The 21,419-nt window shown below is 44.7% G+C and overlaps 1 protein-coding gene across 1 annotated transcript in view; it reads right to left on the bottom strand.

Annotated features, from left to right (window-relative positions):
* The window catches only part of LRRC1 (leucine rich repeat containing 1), a 78,804-nt gene that overhangs the window by 47,934 nt on the left and 9,451 nt on the right, over positions 1 to 21,419 (bottom strand). The window contains exons 2-3 of the mRNA XM_024766263.1: positions 3,555 to 3,633; positions 422 to 511 (exon numbers count right to left, since the gene is read on the bottom strand). Coding sequence (XP_024622031.1) covers positions 422 to 511; positions 3,555 to 3,633 — 169 coding nt within the window. The remainder of the gene's footprint in view (positions 1 to 421; positions 512 to 3,554; positions 3,634 to 21,419) is intronic.

Genomic DNA, 21,419 nt, shown 5'->3' on the forward strand with positions numbered 1-21,419 from the left:
CAGCCTAACTCCCTGTTCCCAGGTCCACGGCACACAAACGCTGTCAGAGCTGCTGTTTAGGGCACATGCCCTATGTTTTCAATGAAATCACTAGGAGTAGTCGTTTCTGACAGTATTTAATAACCACCTATATAACACATGCTACTTCGCTTCAATTAACTACTCTGGAATCCATCGGTTTAGAGAAAACTTCAAAACAAATTAGGTTTTTCACTAGTAACAAGTAGCAGCATCCTTTTTAACCATTAAAATTTAGGGGCAACTGGATGCAAAAACGCAGAGGCTTTCTTGAGGGAGATATTGAAGACTGGCTAAACGGCTTTCTGAGGAGAAAAACAAGACCTGTAAAAGCGAAGGAAGTGGAGTTGATGATATAAACGCCCTTTCACCCTGTATACGCAAACTTCACATAAAAACTTACTTGCCAATATTTTCAGGCAGAGACTGCAGTGAGATGTCATTTACAGAAAGACATGTCAAATTCTGCAATTCGGGAAAGCTTTCTGGCAATCTGAAACAAAAAAAAATGTTGTTATAGTTGAAAAAGAGAAGTGCATATATGGTGCATGGTAACATAAATATAAAGACTTCTTCTGTATGCTGACTGAAATAACCTCCTAAATTACTTTATGTATGGCACATTTGTCTTGTCTTTCTATTTATAAGGAAAAAAATAAGGACTTGGTCTACCTAGCAGCACAGGGGTATGATAAATACTTGCTGACAGGGTGATCCAGAAATAATTAGAGAGGAAAGATATTCAAGCTGTAAGAATAAAGGAGAAACAATGTTGTGAGCCTACCGAGTGTATGCCTATGAAAGAAAATGATACATAGTTCCTGAAGCTGAAAGTGCCTAAGAGTGAAAATACTTTATTGATTAACAGAAAATAGAAATTTTAGTCCACAATATTATAATAAAACACAAGACAGTTGCTTGATTTTTTTTTTCTTCCTGTAGCTTATAATACCCAGAGCAAAGCTATGGATTACTTACAATTGATCAGCTGACAGCCAATTGCTACTTTCTTAATATTTTTCTTTTGATTTGATTTAATATGCCAATCATGTGAGATGATTATATGTTTCACAACGTTCTACACAAAGAGAAATTCTGTATACTTCCCTTAGACTACTGAAGAGCAAGGATTCAAAATAAAAGTATTATTTAAATACCTGCAAAGAAAGTTTACTTTCAGTATTTCTATGGTTACTAGTATTTGGAGAGGAAAAATCACAAACTGCAAAAAAAATCTCATTGCATCTAAAATGCTTATACATAAATCTGCTAAGATGGAGAAAAGAACACATAACTCATTTTTTTGCAGGGGGTGGTGAGGACTTCTTGCCTTAGTGATAGTCTCTAGATTAGAATCTTTCATTTCTTTCCTCTTTCTAGGTTCCTTTTTTTTTTTTTGCGGTACGCGGGCCTCTCACTGTTGTGGCCTCTCCCATTGCGGAGCACAGGCTCCGGACGCGCAGGCTCAGCGGCCATGGCTCACGGCCCAGCCGCCCCGTGGCATGTGGGATCTTCTCGGACCGGGGCACGAACCCGTGTCCCCTGCATCGGCAGGTGGACTCCCAACCACTGCACCACCAGGGAAGCCCCTCTAGGTTCCTTTTTTAAAAAACAATTCCTATGCTGTTTGACATCTAATACAGGTAATTCCAAACTTCAAAACCAAATGCAGGCCCCGAAAGATGAGAGTATTAACTAGGATTTTCATAATTGATGAAATACATTCTCAGGAATGGTTTGTACGAAGTTGCAACCTCTTCCATAGTGTAATAGAGCTAAGATTTTTTAAATTTATATTTCAAAAGATGCAACTTAACGGTTCTGAGTTTTTATCAGAAACTATACATAATTTTAAAACTAGCTAAAATGATCGTAAATATAAGGAAATTGTATCTTTAAATGGCTGATTTGCTTTTTTCACTGGCTCTTAACATTAAGAGCCAAACTAGTGATGTGACCCGATGAGGAAGGCCAGACTTAAGGTCGGGAGAGAGGAAAGCTAGTCTGAGCTGCTGCTCAGAGGCTGCATGATCTTGAAAGGTCATTTCACCTCTTGGAGCCTCAGTTTCTTCAGCCATAAAATCACTAGGCCATGCTGAATAATTTTTAAGGTCCCTTCAACTCACAGACATCGTCTTAATTCTTAAAAGAGCACACCTGCCAAATTAAAACGGCTTTCCTTTAAGAAACCTGCCAAAAACAAGTCCAGGGTGAAAACTGAGTAAGGCCTCATACGATGCAGTGTGTTCTGGTCAAGAGAGTTTTGAAATGATGATAAAGTCACATATCAGCAGACATTAGGGGAAAAACACTAAAGAAGTAGACAAGGGGATTAAGCAACTGAAGAGTTAACAAAAAAACTCCAGAGAAGCATAATATTTCCCAGCTGCCCAACCCTACGAGCTGCCTTGAGCACAAATAGCTCAGTTCAGTTCAACAAACACTGAGGGCTCACTCCATTCCAGAAAGTACAGTAGGGCTGCAGATAGAACCGTAAATGACAGAGGAATACATCTTGTTGGGGGGCCTTGGTCAAAGTGATCATTTACATGTAGGTTTCGAGTGTTGTGAGAAAAGTATGCAGAGAGGGGTTACAGGGCCCAGAGGAGGGGCCTTGGTGAGTCGTCAGGAAAGGCCTCCTGAAGAAATGTGATGCTCAGGCTGCATCTTAAAGGAGAGCGAAAGAGTTGGCACAGTCAAAACGAGGGGGAGTGAAATCAGAGACCTGGAGCCCTTTATTACAGAGGCCACAACATCAGACAAGGCAATTGAGGGCCATGCAGGTGGAAAGGCCGGCCAAGGTCAGACAGAGGGAGGGGGGGAGGCTGCACAGCACACCAGGAGCTCCCACTTGATCTTACAGGGACGGGGAGCTACAGAAAGGTTTGAGAAAGAGGGACAACCGTATGGATGATGGTTAAGAAAGAGGACGAGACGTGACAACGGTGGTGAGTTAGAAAGCTATCAGGCTAGAGCCTACTAGAGTACTATTTTTCATAAAAATAAACATTACTAGTAACATAATAACTAAAATTCAAAAGAGAAAAACCAGAATTGTTTTTAAGACATATTTATACTTCTTAAAAATAAGCAGATACGGGAAAAACAAAATGAAATAGGGCATTCCCCAGCACTCCATACCCAAGAAGATCCAAGCAATTTTGAGACAGAGGAGATGAATCCCAAATTTTAACTCAATCTCGATTTTTCTAGACACTTTAAAAAAAAACCAAAAAAAGGGAATGAAAAGGAAAGGAAGAGTACTTTCCTTTCTTCGAGGCTGCTTAAAGAGTCTTGAGAAATTTTATAAATGGGCCCACCTGGCCCAGAGAGACATCTAGAATGGACTCTGGAGGGCTGGTCCCTGCACTGCTGTTTGGGCATCAACTCAGTTACCCTGGCAACACAGGCGCCTGGAATCCACGGGTCAGTGGGCTCACAACTGAGCCAGGAGCCACAGGAGGGGCTCCTGACGTCCCCGTGTTCAAAAAGGGTACCCTTAGTACTATGGACAGAAAAGCAAGCAGAAAGATTACCTAGTCAGTGGGTTTCCGCTGAAGTCAGCGATCTGTAGTGCTTTACAGAATGAGATGCTCTCTGGAATTTCAGGAATATCTGCAGAAGGAAAGAAAATGTCTATCACTGACCACCACTGTTAACAGTTTTCATCATCCTCAAGATGGACCACAGTCGCAAGGGAATATCTACAAAGTACTAACTCTGCTCAAACATGGCATGGATTCCTAAAGTACTTTTCTACGTTTATTTTACATTTGCTTTCCTAATACAAGATATATTCTAAACAGAAGCACGTTCAAGAAAAACATAAAAAACAACCACCCCACCAAGTCCCATCACCTCATCAAAACTCACTGAGGGCATTCGGTTGGTAATTCCCTGTAGGCTTTATTTCCCCTATGTTTTCATATGGTTATATCAGTACAAAGTATTCTAAAGTATGCATTTTAAAATTATGGAATTTCTTCTGATTATAGGCATATTTGGAAAATACAGAAAACTCCAGTGAAGAATAAAAAACCACCGACATTCCCATCACCCAGAGACAATATTTTATTCTGATGTATGTTTTTAATTGTCAGATACACATACAGAGTGTGTGTATAAATAGATCATATTTCAAAATACTAGGTTCATGCTTCACTTTATGTTATTTTACAAACTTCTCCCCCGTCATTATTTTTCCAAATAGTTTCCCATTCTTAGTGGCACAAAAGCCCACTGCACACATTTTCATATTTCATGTAACCAATCCCCAGTCGTTGGACATTTAGGTTGCTTCCAAGTTCCTAACATTATAATTATATTTATGTCCATTTCTGGTTATTTCCTTAGGCTAAGCTCCCAGAGTGTAATCACTGTGTCAGAGGCACTAACACCTCTGCAGCACTTGACAGATACTGCTAAACTGCCTTCGAGGGGGCAAGGTACGCCTTTATACTTCCACCACCCGATTCAACATCTTTCCCTTCTTCCTTTCTTTCTCTTACATTTGAAAAACTGCCCATGTTATTGGTAAAATAGTCTGGCAACATTTTCTTTCATATTCCTTTGATTACTAATGAGGCTGAATGTTTTTCCCCACGTTTACCTGCCACTAAACATTGCGATTCTTGAAATGACCAAAAATGCTATTTTAAATTCCTCTTTCTCTTGGTTTAAACCCTGAGGTTACAGCTTTAAGGGCTGGAAAAGGTTAGTTCATAGCATTTAATTTCAAGAATACATTTATTTTGGATGTACTAATGTTAAGAAGGGCTAAAATAGAAAAGGCTCTCTTGATCCCATGCCATTTCTTCCACCAGCTCGACAAAGGCAAGCAGAGCCAAAACATACCAAATATTTCTAAATTGGGGGTGAAAAGGAGACGGGAGAAATAAAGGGAAAAATGGATGCCCTGCTCCAATACCACAAAGTAATCAGAAGCTACATAAGAGCTCCAAGTACAAATTTAAAAGCTGCAAATATTTAAATTTGTGGTAACATTTGCCTCACACAATTCTCTGCCTTTCATGGTCGTATAAGGTAGAAAAGAATACATACTATTAATGATCCTAGTTTCATAAATATGATAGCAGTATATACATATATATACACATACACACACACATATATACATATATACACAAACATACATACATATGTACACATACATGTGTGCGTTTGTGTGTATACATACATGTTGCGTGCATATGTACACATACATACACACTATATATGTGTGTGTGTATATATATATATGGCTTATCCACATTAAGAATGAACTAGTGAATATAACAAAAAAGAGGTGGACTCACAGCTATAGAGAACAAGCTAGTGGTCACCAGTTGGGTGGGGGGCAGTATAGAGGGAGGGGAGCAGGAGGTACAAACTATTAGGTATAAAATAAGCTACAAGGATATACTGTACAACCCAGGGAATATAGCCAATATTTTATAATAACTCTAAGTGGAGCATAAGCTTTAAAAACTCTGAATAACTATACTGTACACCTATAACTTAATACAATATTGTACATCAAGTGCTAGGGAAGATCAAGCTGACACCCACACACACACACCGTACAGCAGCTTTCTGCTTGATCTGAGGAAAAGATCAAGAAACAGAGAAAGCGGAAAAGCACATCAATTTGGTAGAAGTCTTTAATATTTCTCAGACCATCAGAAACATCCCTGAAGCTCAGGAAGATGGGCCTACCAAGGAACACATGAACTCTGGTCGGGGCTGGTCTGGAGTCAGGGTATCTGAGGGTAACAACAGCAACTTCCAGAGAACACAGCTGGACCCAGTCCAGACAGAGCTGCCTTGTAGGAAGACATTCCATCCCTAGGCAAACCTGCTTGTACACAAGATCGGCAAACAGAACATAGGTCTCAACTCCAAAGACCATTTCTTTCTACCACACGCATGTTGCTAATTTAACTGAAAAGAAGGTATTTGCCTGTAAAGATAAGAGCTTTAGACAAGGAAGGCAACAGTGTGGCTAGAAGAGTCCTGCGTACTGGTTTGCTTTAAATTACTAAAAATATCAGAGCAGAAAACTAAGGAAGGGAACGTCTGTTCCTTCTTAAATACTTAGCTAAAATATCACACTCTCAGGGACACCTCCTTTGGGCCCCAAGATTCGGTTGGATCCCCGTGCTCTCAGGTTCCTGAAATCTGTTACAGTTTTAATTAAATAATTGTTTGGTGATGGTTAATCTCCCTTATTGAACTCTAGGCTCACTGGGAAGAAAGACCATGTGGGCCTTGTCTGTTGCTGTTTCCCCAAAGCTGACATAGTACAGTCGGCCTACAGGTTCCACATCTGGGAATTCAACCAACTGTGGATCAAAATATTAAAAAAATATTCCAGAAAGGTCCAAAAAAAGCAAAACTTCAATTTGCCTCATTGGGCAACTATTTACATAGTATTTAAATTGTATTTACAACTGTTTGCATTGTAATAGGTATTATAAGTAATCCAGAGGTGGTTTAAAGGATATGGGAAGATATGCAAAGTTATATGCAAATACTATGCCATTTTACATAAGGGATTTGAGCATCCTCGGATTTTGGTATTTTGTCCTCCACGGAGGCCGAGGGGTGACTGTACTAAGCTTAAACAGCCCACGGGTACTGAATGAATAAATGAGAAACTCACATTGTTAAACCTCTGCAAAGACAGTTGCTCTCTAATCTGAGTCATGAAATATCCCCTGTAGGGTGGGTATTATCTCTGTTTTACTAGTAAGAAAACTGCTTGGTCCCAGATCTCTTACAAGAGATAGTATAAAGCTTGCAGGTTATTCCCAGCTGCAATCCCCTTTAACTGTCTTCCAAGTGTTTTGCTCTGGACAAATGTGAGGTTTAAGACTAAACATATGAAAAACTATAGACAAAAACCACTTCTCAGTGAGGCCAAGGCTGACCACCAACCTCTTCCGCATTTATGAGGTCTGCACCCTCGGATAAACTATTTAACCTACCTGTGCCTAATTTCCTTATCTGTAAAATGGGTCATCAACAGATATTTTCAAATAATGCCAGTATATCATACCTTAAGTGCCGCAGAAGTTCAGAGAAGGGAGAAAATGGAACAAAGAAGGACACTTATGCTTTGAACCAAATAAATAAGAGTAGAGGAGCAGCATAGGCAGGAATGTGACACTGGATGCAAAGTGGGGAGAGGGTAGGCCCTGGGCACAGTTTGCCTGAACTTCAGGATATCAGTTTGCGGGTGTCTGGAGAGGAGGCCGGAGAAATCTCTTGACAGAAGACTACCAATGCCAGGCTGAGCTGTTTACAATTAATTTGCCAGACAAGGAGTTTCCTCTTCTCTAAAAGAGGGATAATCACAGCTCCAGCTTAGGGTTGCACAAGAATAAAGGAGAGTCACACAAATAAAAGCACATGGTACACTCTACTGGACCTCTTTTTTATACTGGGTGGGGGATCAGTAGAGAGGACCACTATTTTCCATTCAAAGCCAAATAATTTTTTTATTGAAATATAACTGACTTACAATGTTGTATTAATTACTGCTGTACAGCAAAGTGATTCAGCTATACATATATATGTTCTTTTTTTATATTCTTTTCCATTATGGTTTATCACAGGATATTGAATATAGCTCTCTGTGCTATACAGTAGGATCTGGTTGTTTATCCATCCTATGTATAATAGCTTACATCTGCTAACCCCAGCCTCCCTCTCCATCCCTCCCCCAACCCCATCCCGCTTGGCAACCACCAGTCTGTTCTCTATGTCCGTGATTCTGTTTCTGTTTCATGGATAGGTTCATTTGTGTCGTATTTTAGATTCCACGTATAAGTGATATCATATGGTATTTGTCTTTCTCTGTCTGACTTACTGCACTCTAGTATGATAATCTCTAGGTCCATCCATGTTGCTGCAAATGAAGGCCAAATAATTTGAAGAAGAGTGGCGTTATTAATAGAGATGAGAGGCCTGAGAGGGCTTTTGCTTCTATCTGAGAAGGAATAAAACCCTGAATGAACATCTATTTACATACAAATATTAGAAATAAGTCATGAGGTTTTTCCTCTCATTAAAGAAGGCGCCCCCAAACTTATAGCTGCCGACATTCAGCTTAGTTCAAGCTTCTATATAAGGTGAAACAAAAAAAAAATCTTTACTCATATTTTTCATGTATTTAAACTGGCTTTGTCTTCTATACGTCCAAGAATCAAAGCATAAAATTTGATATTTACGAAATGTCTGAAAATGAGAATACTGAATCTGTTGTTTACCAATATAACCATTACTACCACCTGTATACAGGCGACTGATAATCAGTTCTAAACTCTGCAGTGCCAAAAATCTTCACCACCACCAAGCAGACAACCATCCTGGCACCATGAGCCCAAGGGCTTCGGAGACAGAATACACTTTTCACCGCAGATACTGTCATTTAGGAAGTGATTTAGAAGGACTGCTTGCCCTTCCTGGCACTCCTGCTATTTTCTCAGCATCCATTTTTAACATATCAGGCTGGGGTTCCACCTTCCCCAGCCCCCTAACCCACAGAAGTAATACAGAGCCTTAGCCTGCAATCCTCTATAAGGAATCCGATGCCCAGAAGCCTCAAGGTGGACCACGCCCTTTCCTGAAAAGCTATCACCATCTCAGGGCCCCCCTTGGGATAGACACAGGCTGGACTGTGTGACCTTCCTTCTAACTCCTTCTAAGGAGTTTAGAACCTTCCAGGGCATCTCCTGTCACAGAGAACGGTGCACGAACGGCCTGTCCAGTCTATGATCGCAGCCCCTGTGCGCAGCAGAATAAGTTCTTTCTGAATAACTGAGTTACTCACTGGCATTCCTTCTGGTTCTATATAAACAGCATCTCTTCTCCTGGGATCAAGACCTGTCTGAGGTCCGCAGTTACAGTGCGAGGCTCTCTCCACCAAGAGATCATGAAATGCGAAGCAGAACGGAAGTCTGCAGGCCCGCAGCAGGCGTGCAACACTACTGAATTACCTACCAACTGCGCTGGGCCTGGGATCCAGAGACAGACTCCAGGCCCTGCGCACAGGGGTGCCTTCACTGCCGGGCGCCCCTGCTCCTCGCAAAGGGCTGCTGGCCTTCTCTGCCTCGTCCACCATCCCAGGCTGCTGAGAGGTACGATGAGATGATGTACAGGGTAACGCGGTAAAGTACACAAATGTAAAGGACTAGGTGGGGGGAGGTGTTCTCCCCCGAGGGGCACAGGCTGGCTTTGTCACTTTTTCTATCAACGTGTGGGGTCTGGGGCACATGGTCCCCCCCTCCTCTCACCCCGACACACTCAGACCAGAGGGGAAACTGTCCTCAAGACCTCTGTCAGCACAGAGGGAACTGAGTCTTTACCTGAGCATTTTGTTATCAGTATCCCATCTCAGAGAAATGTGCAGCTGCACGAACCGTCAGGCATTGAGGGCAGTACCTCGACGCATCACCGATACTAAACCACATCAGAAACAAACAGAAAATAAGACAGCACAAGCAAACGGCGCCATGGCAACGACAGCCACCCCTGAACTGCCCTCAGAGATCCAGGGGCAGAGGTGACCCAACAGCCACCTGGCCGTCCCAGAGGCACCCGGGTACCAGACTCTAACCTCCCCTCGCCTCTGCGGTGACCTTCCACAAGCCACCTCGAGACTTATCCTGGGAATAAATGTGCACCAGGGCCCACCAGCCAGTGCTGGTCGCCATGGAGACATGCGCACACACACCTCCCTTCAACCACATATACACCTATACTTTTTAGCACGGTACTTCTACTTTAGAGGAAGATTTGAAATTGCTCCCCACTGCCTGGAGCTCTGAGAAGCCCCCTTTGCAATCAGTCACCTGACAGGTGTTGTCACCGCCGCCTTGGACACAAGTAGCGGGTCTCAGGCACTGAGAGGACAGCAGGGGACAGACTCGAGGTCAGGAAGTGACAGGTACAGGTCTGAAAGAGGAACTCCTCCGAACCCTGTTACACCACTTGACCGTGTGGCCCCAGATAAGAAGAGATCCCTTTCTGAGGGTCTTCACGCATCATCTAATCCCAAAAACAAAGAGTGGGAAGGATGGTGGTGGTCCCGCAAGCAGATGCAGAAGCAGGCCTGGAAACTAACTAAACAGCCCAAGGTCACTGTGCTCACGTGTGGAGGAGCAGAGCTTTGAAATTCGGGTCCATCTGCTTCACGGCGAGGAAGAGGACAGTCAGATTCCATCGGTTCCAAACGTGCTGGAGAAAGAGATGCTGGAGGAAATGCACCTGGGGAGACAGACGAGGTGGGAATACAGGCCCGCGGTTCCGAGAGAGGCCTGGGCAGTCATCTCACCCAGAGACGGGGTGGGTGAACTCTGTTGTGAGAGCCCCCAACAGGCAGCTGGGGGCAGAGCCAAGAGGTCGAGGGAGCAAAGGGGTCCCCGAGGGGGTGGGTCTATGGTGCGGCCAGCAGGTAGGGGACACGGGCTGGGCCGCAGGGATCTGCTGCCACCGTCCAGAGGCGCCAACAGAGAGAGTGGTTTGAGGGAAATCAAACCGCAAAGGTGGAGAAGCCAGGTTGCCTGCCGGTTCCTGTGGACAGAGAGGAACGGAGGGCATACAGCAGCTGCCCGACTCCAGTCCCAGCAACATGGGGAAACGGGGAGACAGTGGCACGACCTTCCGACCATGAAGCCAGATGCGTGTATTTACAAGGGTCACTGTCCTCTGGGCTCTGTTTAATCAGAGATTATAGCCTGAGTGGGGCCTCGAAATCTCCTGGCTTTTTACTCAATGACAATGAGTTCTTCTTATCAAAATAAAGACTTAGCAATCCTGTGTCACAATCCCTCTAAAATAAACCCTGCTGTTCCATTAAATCTGAAAGTCTGCGAGCCTAGAGACTTTGGAGTGTGCCGTCAAAAAGCTTGGCAATTCAGGGGAAAGAGGAGGGAGGGGTTTATGGCTTGAGGAGAAAACCAAGGTCAAGGGGAAAGTTCACTGTAGCGTGCTTGGGGCTGATGTTTCTGTTTGGGACATCTGCGGGGTGGGCGGGGAGGCAGACAGAAGTAGGATGAAGGAGCGTGGACGCTCATGCCTATCTTTGCTCAGAAGGCAGCATGGAGGGGACGCAGGGTCGAGGGGAGGCTGAGGGTGGAGGCTTCAGAACCCCGTCCCTGTCCACATCCACAGGGAAAGGCAGAAGGGGCACCTGGAGGCGCGGGTGCAGACGAGGGAGAAGCCCAAGGGCTGGGAGATGCCCCTTCCCACAGCAGAGGCAAGTGACAAAACCCCCAACATGAAACATCCTCGGCAAACAGTGAACCCCGCATCCACGAGGCGATGCTGCATGCAGTGGGCAGGGAAGACGGGAGGCTCACTCTGGCATGGAGAGGGGGATCCCGTCACGCATAAACACCATGAATGCAGGCCTGGCCAAAGACAGGATTCAAACACAACAAGGACTAAACAACCAGCCGTGAACAGAATGAGCGCGTGAAAAGAGATGCTGCCGGGCCGTGGTGAAATACTGAATGCTATGACTTCAGGCTCGCTCTGTACCATCATGCTGCTTCATTGAGGACTATTTACCGCTCAGGTAAAACAGGGCCCTGTGTGCCAAATTGGGCTGGCTGACTGCTGGCTGCCTGATACCATCCTGCTTAAAAATACCTGGGATTGTCAAGAAAGGCTCAGTATGAACGCGTGATCCCAGTCTGTATTTGCTGCCCCAGCTGTTCCTCAGGGCGTGCAGGGAAAAAAATAATAATGTGAAGTGGACATTTTTTTGTTTTCAAAGGCACCATCTCAGTTATCACGTTATTCCAACACCCAGGGACTCGCCCAGGAGGCAGCCGGCCTTTGTAGACAAAAGACGTGATTCCTGCCCCGGCACCCTTTCCAGCATCTGGAAGGAAAAATGGGAACAGACAGTGCAGGGCAGAAAGGCTGGCATGGCCTCTGCGCAGTGCATGGGGAAGGTAGGACACGGGCCCTTTGTCAAAGTTTTATTTTGAGTCTTGGTAACTTGTGCTGGGAACAAATTTTCCCAGCCCAGAGGGTTTTTACCTAATTCCAGCCACAATTACAAAAATAACCTTTACTCCTCAGCTTTTCCTCCCCAGCAGAGTTGGCTCAATAAACACAAATATGTCCCGAGATACAAGATCTCCTGTTGTGGAAAAAAAAAAAAAAAAAATTCACCGGAAAGAAAGAATTACAGAAAAGTAAATGTTAGGTTTCATACCGAATGAGAAGGGGGGTTGGGGGGAATGTGGACAGTTTGGCATTCTTTCTATTTGCCCTCCTCCCAAAATAAAATATATAGGATTTTGAAATAATGTCTGCTTAAACCTCAAGATAACAGCAACTAAATATCGAAACCAAAAAACAATATTTGTATTCATCAGCTATTTTAACAGTCACTCAAAATTACCGCTCATTTTAATTACTCCCATTTAATACGGACAAAATCACAACTCCTGGTATCTATGCACCAAAATTCTCTAAGGAAATGAGGTCTTCCAATGGATCCAGGATGCTATGATCCAGAAATGAAGGCTTCTGCTCTCCCCCAAGCTCCTCCATCTTCTGAGACCACACACCCTTTCCCCCCACCTCAACTGCAGATGAGCACCTGGGGTCAGGGTCCCCCTGCACGTGGATTCTGTGGGTCTGGCCCCGTGCTGCTCGTGACACCTTTACAAGTGTACTTCACCTTTCCAATCAGCATCTGTGACCGTCAGCTGAGATAAACATCCTCTCACACCACCACACCACACACGGTGTTTGCCAACTGACAGACCACAGGCTGGGGTGAGTCATTCAGACTCCTAAAGCCACGCTCTGTGGAACACAGAGGACAGGGCGCAGGGCTGGGGGCGACAATGTGTTCTCCACAAGTGCAGGGAGAAGCCTCCTGGCCCAGAGGAACTCGCCAGAACGCTGAGGGTCAAGAGTTCCCACCAGCCCCTCCCAGGGCACATCCCTAACCCGGGGCCAAAAAAAACACCGAGGATCCCAGAGGCTGAGGATTACCAAATTTCACAGAACAGAAGAATCACTCGGAGCGCTTACTAGATGAAAGGGCTGGGCCCACTCCGAGCCAACGGATTCACAGGGTCTAGGGTCTGGAGAAGGAATCTGCATTTTAATCCAGCTCTCCTGGAGATGCAGAGTAAAAGGGTCTTCAAGCCCCAGAGAAACACTGAGGCATTTAACCTAATTGGTTCTCAGCCCTGAATGCACATCAGAATCACCTGGTGCCATCATCGCCCGAGATTCCAGTAAGTCAGCCTGCGTGGGATCCAGGAAGAAAGACAAATATCATATGATATCACTTCTATGTAGAATCTAAAAATAATGATACAGATGAACTTATTTACAAAACAGAAGCAGACTCACAGACATAGAAAGCAAAGTTACGGTTAGCAAAGGGGAAAGGGTGGAGAGGGATAAACTAGGAGCTTGGGATTAATAGATACACACTACTATATATAAAATAAATAAACAACAAGGTCCTACTGTATAGCACAGGGAACTATATTCAATACCTTGTAATAACCTATAACGGAAAAGATTCTGAAAAAGAATATATTTTTAATATATTTATTTACATATATATTTTTATAACTGAATATATATTTATATAACTGAACCACTTTGCTGTACACCAGAAACTAACACAACATTGTAAATCAACTATATGGCAATAAAAATTTAAAAAAACCCTACCTCAGGTGAATCTAAGATGCAGCCAGGTCAGGGCCCACTGATGATGAGGCCCTGGCTGTGTTGGTGTGGTACCCAACTTACCCGACAATTACTCACAGCTCCTGTCCACCATCCACCTCCAGAGTAAAGCTATTTCTGCTCTTAGACGGAAGCCCAGTGTACAACACGTAAGGCTACATGCGCTGAGCGCCTGCTTGATCAGACTGCTTCAAAGGGAGCCAGAACAGTGATGGGAGGTAAAGTAAAGCTGTCTTGTTGTTTGGAAGAAGATGGGGACAAGAGTAGGGGGAAGAGGTGGGGTAAAGATGCAAAGGGGGTCTGTTTGAATCTAATTAACGGCCTCTTTCCCATTTTTAGATAAAATCAATTTTTAAGAACTCCCTCTACCTGTAATACAAGTACACTTTTTCAACACTAACCCTAAAAAGAAAAGAGGTTAAACTAGAAAACGGAGTGCAAAAGTATTCTAAAAAGGGCTCAAAAACATGTTTATGCTATTCCAAAAAATACTGTAGAAAAAGAGCTTAAGGGCTTAAATATATAAGCTGTCAACTCACAGATGAAAAGGTATGATATTAGTAACAATTTCAGGTGTACAGCAAAGTGATTCAGACATATAGATATATACAGACAGATTCTTTTTCAGATTCTTTTCTCTTACAGGTTATTACAGAATATTAAGTAGAGTTCCCTGTACTATACAGTAGGTCCTTGTTTGTTATCTATTTTATATATGGTAGTGTGTACCTGTTAATCCCAAACCCCTAATTTATCCCTCCCCCCCATTTCCCTTTGGTAACCATAAGTTTGTTTTCTCTGTCCGTGGATCTATTTCTGTTTTCTATATAAGGTCATTTGTATCTTTTGTTTTTCAGATTCCACATATAAGTGATATCATATATTTGTCTTTCTCTGTCTAACTTACTTCACTAAGTATGACAATCTCTAGGTCCATCCATGTTGCTGCAAATGGCATTATTTCGTTCTTTTTATGGCTGAGTAGTATTCCATTGTATATATGTGTATGTGTGTGTGCAGGTATATATATATACATCTGTGTATCTGTGGGATAGATAGATATATCCATCACATCTTCTTTATCCATTCATCTGTCAATGGACATTTAAGTCACTTCCATGTCTTGGCTATTGTAAATAGTGCTGCTATGAACACTGGGGTGCATGTATCTTTTCAAATTATGGTTACGGTTAGGTTCTTAAATGAGTGGCTCCTGGCTCCAATTTAATTTACATGAGTTTCCCTGGAGATTAAAATGCAGACTCCGGGGATCCTGCTCTGGGAATTCTGAACGTGTAGTCCTTGGGGAAGGTGGGAAATATGCAATTTTAACAAAGATTCTGACGTAGGCGGTCCCAGAGCCCACCTGGAGAAACACTGCTCCAAGTGAAGGAAGGAAGACCAAAATCCAAAGTCTAACTTTCCAGGTAGAAAGAATTCTTGCTCCCATCATATCTGAAATCCCCTTTCTCTGTGGTCTGATGGTCAGCAGGACATTCTGATTTGCTGGACTTTGTCATCTTTTTCTCCATCCTCCCTTTTAAACCTACAAGCATGGTTTTGCCCACATGGTCTGTAGGCCTCTGCGGAGAGACTGTAGCTTGTCGTTTCTTGGACAGGATTCTTCCTTCTGCTCTATCTGTGATAACATCCCAGTTCCTGACGTGCAGAGAAAGCACAATAAAATTTTCTCGAAGTTCCTATGTGCTTCTTTTCAAGAACTTAAAATCCGTTATAAAGATCACACCTTATAATGCCACGGAAGTGCTAAACCTCACATTTCATTGATTCTCTGCCAGCCATCTACCAGTTTCTGAACTGATTAATTCACATAATTCAAGAAATCTGCACCTAAGGCTGGATAGAGGGGCTGCAGACCCTGCACCTTGTTACAAAGCACCATTCAGAGAATAAGCGCTCCTACAAATCAAAAAGTGACAAAAACAGGGGCTCTCCTCTTGTATCCAGTTTCTCTCTGAAGTTAAAACGGAAGCAAGGGCAAAGGCTAAGAGAGCACCCTATTCATTCACGTGTCCATATATCAGACTATTTACGCAGCTAATACTTGGTGAACCCTGGTGACTTATGTCAGGCTATGTGGCAGAAGCTAAGGAGGCAAAGGTGAGGCACGGCCTTTGCCCACAATGATCTTAAAATGCAGTGGGGAAGAGAGGTGTCATAAAAATAAGCCCAGTGTAGTGTGACACCCAACACGAGCAACCTCACCAGGGCGGGGAGAGTCTGTGAGTGGGAAGGGCAGGTTGATGACTTAAACTTTGCCTCCATTGACTTTTTATAATGAACCATATACTGCTTTCCTAATTATAAAAAAAAAAAATCCCAAGGTGAAATAAACTTGGAAATACAATGGGTAAATGCAACCATTAAAAGATCTTAGAAGGAGAAACACTGTCTGTGGTCCTCAACACTTAACATGGAATAACCAGGCTTAAAATGCCAGAGTCCACTCTCGTCCCAACCATCGCTGACGGCCAGACTCCAGAAAAAAGAATATTGGTGACAGGTTTCCCCCACCTTTTGCCTTCTGGGTGTGCCTGAGACGGCTCATTCCCATGCCAGACACCCATCAAACCCATACACATTATGATCCAACTTATGAAACTCCTCCATTAATTATATCACGGTCAGCCGTCCAAGACACACATCACGTCAGGGTCGCTCCCATGCCTTAGAACTGGCAGATCCAGCAGGAAACCGTGATGGCTGTTGTTTCCTCCCGGAAATGGGGGCTGCAGGTGTTTTTCAAGCACTTCTCTGATCTCGCAAAGAGAGTCCGGAGAAGGGCACAAAACAACAAGCAATGAATGCCATAAACCGCTCGGGCGTTGCTTCTCCGGTCACAGATGACCTCCCAGATGCCAAATCAGCCCACGTTTACTCCCATCCAGCCCCTTTTTCCCGGCAGCCTTCCCGGATGTGCTTCCCGCATCTGGCTCCCAGGCAAGGTCTTGGGATGCTCCCGTTTCTCCACCTGCTCCTTCCCAGCCTCTGTCTCAGGCTCCTTTTCATCGGTCCTTTCACAACGGTGCTCCCCAAGGTCCTGCCTTCCCGCAGCCGTGCCTGGACCGTCTCATCTGTGGCGACAACTCCATCCATTGATCTGCAAGCATTAGCTCCACCCATGAGGTCAGTCCTCCGGGGAGTCTGACGTGGTGGCAGTCGGCCACGCTCTCGCTCGGCTCGTCTACGACACCAGCCAGCACTGCTGAGCAGACCAACCACCGCTCCTTCTTGGATCTTCCTCTGCTCTGCCTTAAACGGTGACATCCTGCATGCCCCTACCCTTCATTCCCGCAGCCCCAAATATCCCCTGCACAAGGATGCCTCCCAAACCTTCACCTCCCCTGAGCCTCAGACCCTGATACTCAGCTGCCCACCGAACACCTCCACTGGGATCTTCCAAAGGCATCTCCCCCTCATCTTTGCTCTCAGTCCTGTCCTGTCTTGCGTCTCCCGTCTCCCCACGGTGGGAAGTGGGGGTTTATCCCAGTCACAGACATCTCACTCGCCCTTCCCTCCACATCCAACACATCCCCTCCCCATCTGTCACCCACACGCCTGGTCCAGTATCTCCCTTTTTCCTGCCCCCCCTCCAGTCTCTCCATTACCCACATGGATGCCTAGCCCCCTGCCTCCAGGCTGCCCCCATTCAACCCCATGCTCCCTGCTGGTGCCAGGAGACCTGCGAGTCACTCCCCGGCTGGACACCCTTTCACAGCGCCAACCCTACCCCCACCCCCCGGGTTTCAAGAAAACACTCCCTAGCCGAGCCCACAGGCCCCCGTGATCCCGCCGCCATCCACCCCTCTCCGGCCTCGTCTCTTGCCATGCGCTACAGTAATATCTTGCGTTTCCCAAATTTCAGACCTTCAGACCCGCACACACACGCTATATCATCTGCCCAGGAACATCCTTCTTGTCCTTCTTGTCATTTCTTCGTCTCTACCTGCAACTTGTTCCTCAGAGCTTGAGTTAATGTCATCTTTCCCAGGAAGACTTCTTAATACCCTTCCCTTCCCCAGGAATGGCGGAGACCGCACCCCACCCTGGGCTCCTTCAGGCACACCTCTGACACCATCCTGTCATCGCAGATGGACCTGGTCCTTTCATTCCTGTCCCCTAAATCCCTTGAGAGCCATCACTAATCTACCACTAGCCAGCTACCACTGGCTCCTAGCACAGAACTCGAATACCTGGTGCTAGTTTAAAAATTCAGGAAATGAATACAACTCATTCTAAAACTGTTCCTGCTCCCTTGTCCCTTATCTCAGTGAAGTGTGCGTTCCAGCCGAGACTGCACCAGTGCTTTGCTGGGCCTTTGGAAATGCTCTGCCGTTATTTAGAACGCTTATCTGAGTTTCTCTCTTCCCATCTGGATCCCTGAGGAAGGTCAGAACGGTTGCCAGCACAGTCAAGAGGCATTTTAGAAACAAGAATAACTTCAGCTGGCTGCAGGGAAGGTCTCCAGAAGACCAGAGCATCTGCTTAGGAAATGCCAACGAGCTACAGGGAGACCTCCTTGCCATGGTCCAGTGGGTCACATAGAAAGGCTGACTGGTCCAGGACAAGAGCCCAAGGCAGGGACCTTGATAAGAAGGTCTGACTTATGGATGAAAAAGATGTGGTACATACACATAATGGAATATTAGCCATTAAAAAGAATGAAAGAATGCCATTGGCGGCAACATGGATGGACCTAGAGATTATCATACTAAGTGAAGTAAGTCAGATGGAGAAAGACTAATAACATATGATATCACTTACATGTGGAATCTAAAAAAAAAAAAAGATACAAATGAACTTACAAAACAGAATCAGACTCACAGACATAGAAAACAAATGTATGGCTACCAAAGGAGAAACGTGGCGGGGGGAGGGATACATTAGGAGCTTAGGATTAACATACGCACACTACCGTATATAAAAATAGACAAGCAACAAGGACCTGGTGTAAAGCACAAGGAACTCTACTCAGCGTTCTGTAATAACTTATATGGGTAAAGACTCTGTAAAAGAATGGATGGATGTATACGTGTAACTGAATCACTTAACTGTACACCTAAAACGAATACAACATTGTAAATCAACCGTAGTCCAATACAAGATAAAAATTAAATTTAAAAAAAAGGTATGAAGGCCCGAGTTAGGCGAGGGAGGGAGGAACACCCGTGACCCACTCAGTTTCCGGGGTGCCTGCTGCCACCCCGACTTAGTTGAGGCCTCTGTGGTGTTACTTGGGGCTCCCCCACCCCACTCTCCAGCTTCAGGCCGCCTTTTGCTGGGGATGCGTGTGGAGTCGTTGGCACCTGGCCCTCCCATGTTTGTCTACCTTGCTCAGGCCCCCTTGTTCCTCTTGGTCTACCACTCATCCACCCCACTGAATGGAGGAAGCCTATGCTTTCACATCCTGCAACGCCATCAAACAAAGGGTGAAGAGCAAAGTTAAACACTCCAGGGCATCAACCCTTAACGTGCAATGGCACTTCCACTGAGCACCTTCACAAACAAAACATATGTTAGGTAAACACAGAGCTGATTGCTTCACAGAGCCTTAAAAGCAGCGGAGCGCTAGCGCCGGGTCTGCTTCTGCCCACGTTCTTTCCCGTGTACCTGTCTCTGCAGCCGCGTGGCCCTGGGGGTGGCTGTGTCTGCCTGACTGATTTCAGCACGAGAAAGTCAGGTAGAGACTTCTACACTGCTTACTCACCTCTTACCTCACTCTGTCTGGCTGCCCTTGACTTATCACATCCTCTGGAAACGTCTCCATCTTGTTGGTTATCTACACCGATCCTATCTTTGAAACCTATAGCTTCCTGTTGGTATTAAAGTTACAGATCAGTCCGTGTTTACTCCAGAAAGACGAAAAGGCAAGAGTTATGGATGAATCTGCCTTGTTAAAACAGTTAAATATTTAACAATAAAGGTTTGGGAAATGTTCGCAAACCTATGTGAAGTGAACGAAAGCAAGACAGAAATATCTATGTGATGCATAACCCCAATTTTTGTGAAGCAGCTTACGAAAAGGAAAAAGATAAAGAGAATACATAAAAACATTAATGATGACTATTTCTGGGTAGTAAGATAGAACATTTTTCTACTGGGGAGACAGAATTGTGATTTGGAATCTAACAAACCTGGACCCACTGCTCACTCACCCTGCCACCAAAGACAAGGTTTTTAAATCTGAGACTCGGTTTTCTCACCTGTTAACAGGGGGGATGCGAATTTCCTTCTTGGAGGTGGTCTGAGGATTAAAGGCGATAACACACGACGCGCTTGCTTGGCCTCACAGCTCGTACACAGTAAGCCCTCAGTAAGTATTCTGAGGATAAAGATTCACACAGTTCTCTTGGTTTTTCAACAGTGTTTCTTTACGTTTCCTTATTATTAATTCTCAACAAGCAACATGTGCTTTAAAAAACATAAGCTGGAAAAGCAACGATCCTGATAAGTCCTTGCTCTACCCTTCCCCAGTCTTCTCAAGGACAGGTCAAATGGAATTCACTTTAAGTACAGGGAGAAAAAAGAAGAAAAAAAGGACACCAGCTAAACTGGGGCTACTCTGTATTGCAAAGAAGAATTTCCCAGAGGGAAACCTGCTGGCTAGCCCAGGCAGAGCCTCAGGTGTACTCCATGGGTGAGATGAATGTCGGTGGGTTAAGCCAGTGAGTCACCCAGTCGCCAGGTCAGTGACAGTGTGCTCAGAGAAGATAAGGCTATGAAAATGTGTGCCACGCTAAGTAAATTCACGTGGGACCAGTGATCAATCTGTATGCCGATGGAGCCAGGTACTGATGTCAACATGTCAGCGTATCACCTGTCTTCGGCATCCTTTTCGAGAATTAAACGCCCCATCACAGTGCTTGCAGAATATTCACACTCTGAGAAAAGAACATGATACATCTTAGCCACTGGCAGTTAGAGGCAAAGTCCTATCCATACGAGAGGGCCTCACCTACTTCCAAGGGACCTGGGACGTTCACGTTGTCTAATCTCTTTACTTTTCTTTCAAAGGTAAAGCCCCATACAGTCTTCATTTTTGGCTTTCCTTGTTCTACGCTTCTGGCAACATACCGCTCTTTTGCCAAGACAGCACAACGATGACCTTAGAAGGGTCACATCAGAGCATCCCAAGAAAGCCCTACTTTCTCTCATTAGATGATATTTCCTTTTTGGCCATAAAAGGTGGACAAATCACCTCATAGGGCGGACCAGTTCTACTGGTGGTTGAATTCATTCACTAGGTAGAATTTCATGAGTTTAAATCTCTTAGGATGACTTTTTCCGATTTTCCTCTCCAAATGCAAAGAGTACTTAGTCATAAATATTGCCTATATTCTTTCTCTCAGAATAGACTAGAACTATCAGCTCTACCTTTATCATGCTCAATGTTCCCCAAATAATGAAAAGTGCCACCCCTCTGGGTTTCTTATTTCAGCTCCATCACTAACTAGAACTACAACTTGGAGGCATACCACAACTTCTTCAAGCCCCAGCTTCCTCATCCCCATCAGTGATCCTGAGATGCTTCTACCCAGCTCCCAAGATCGGTGTGTTGATTAGATAAAATACACATGTGATGAAACAGCACAACGCCTAGCGTAAGGCACACAGTATCTAGACATCACTTCAGGTAGAAGCCTCCC

The sequence above is a fragment of the Neophocaena asiaeorientalis genome, unplaced genomic scaffold, assembly GCF_003031525.2.
Source record: "Neophocaena asiaeorientalis asiaeorientalis breed wild unplaced genomic scaffold, Neophocaena_asiaeorientalis_V1.1 scaffold46, whole genome shotgun sequence".
Lineage (NCBI taxonomy): Eukaryota > Metazoa > Chordata > Mammalia > Artiodactyla > Phocoenidae > Neophocaena > Neophocaena asiaeorientalis.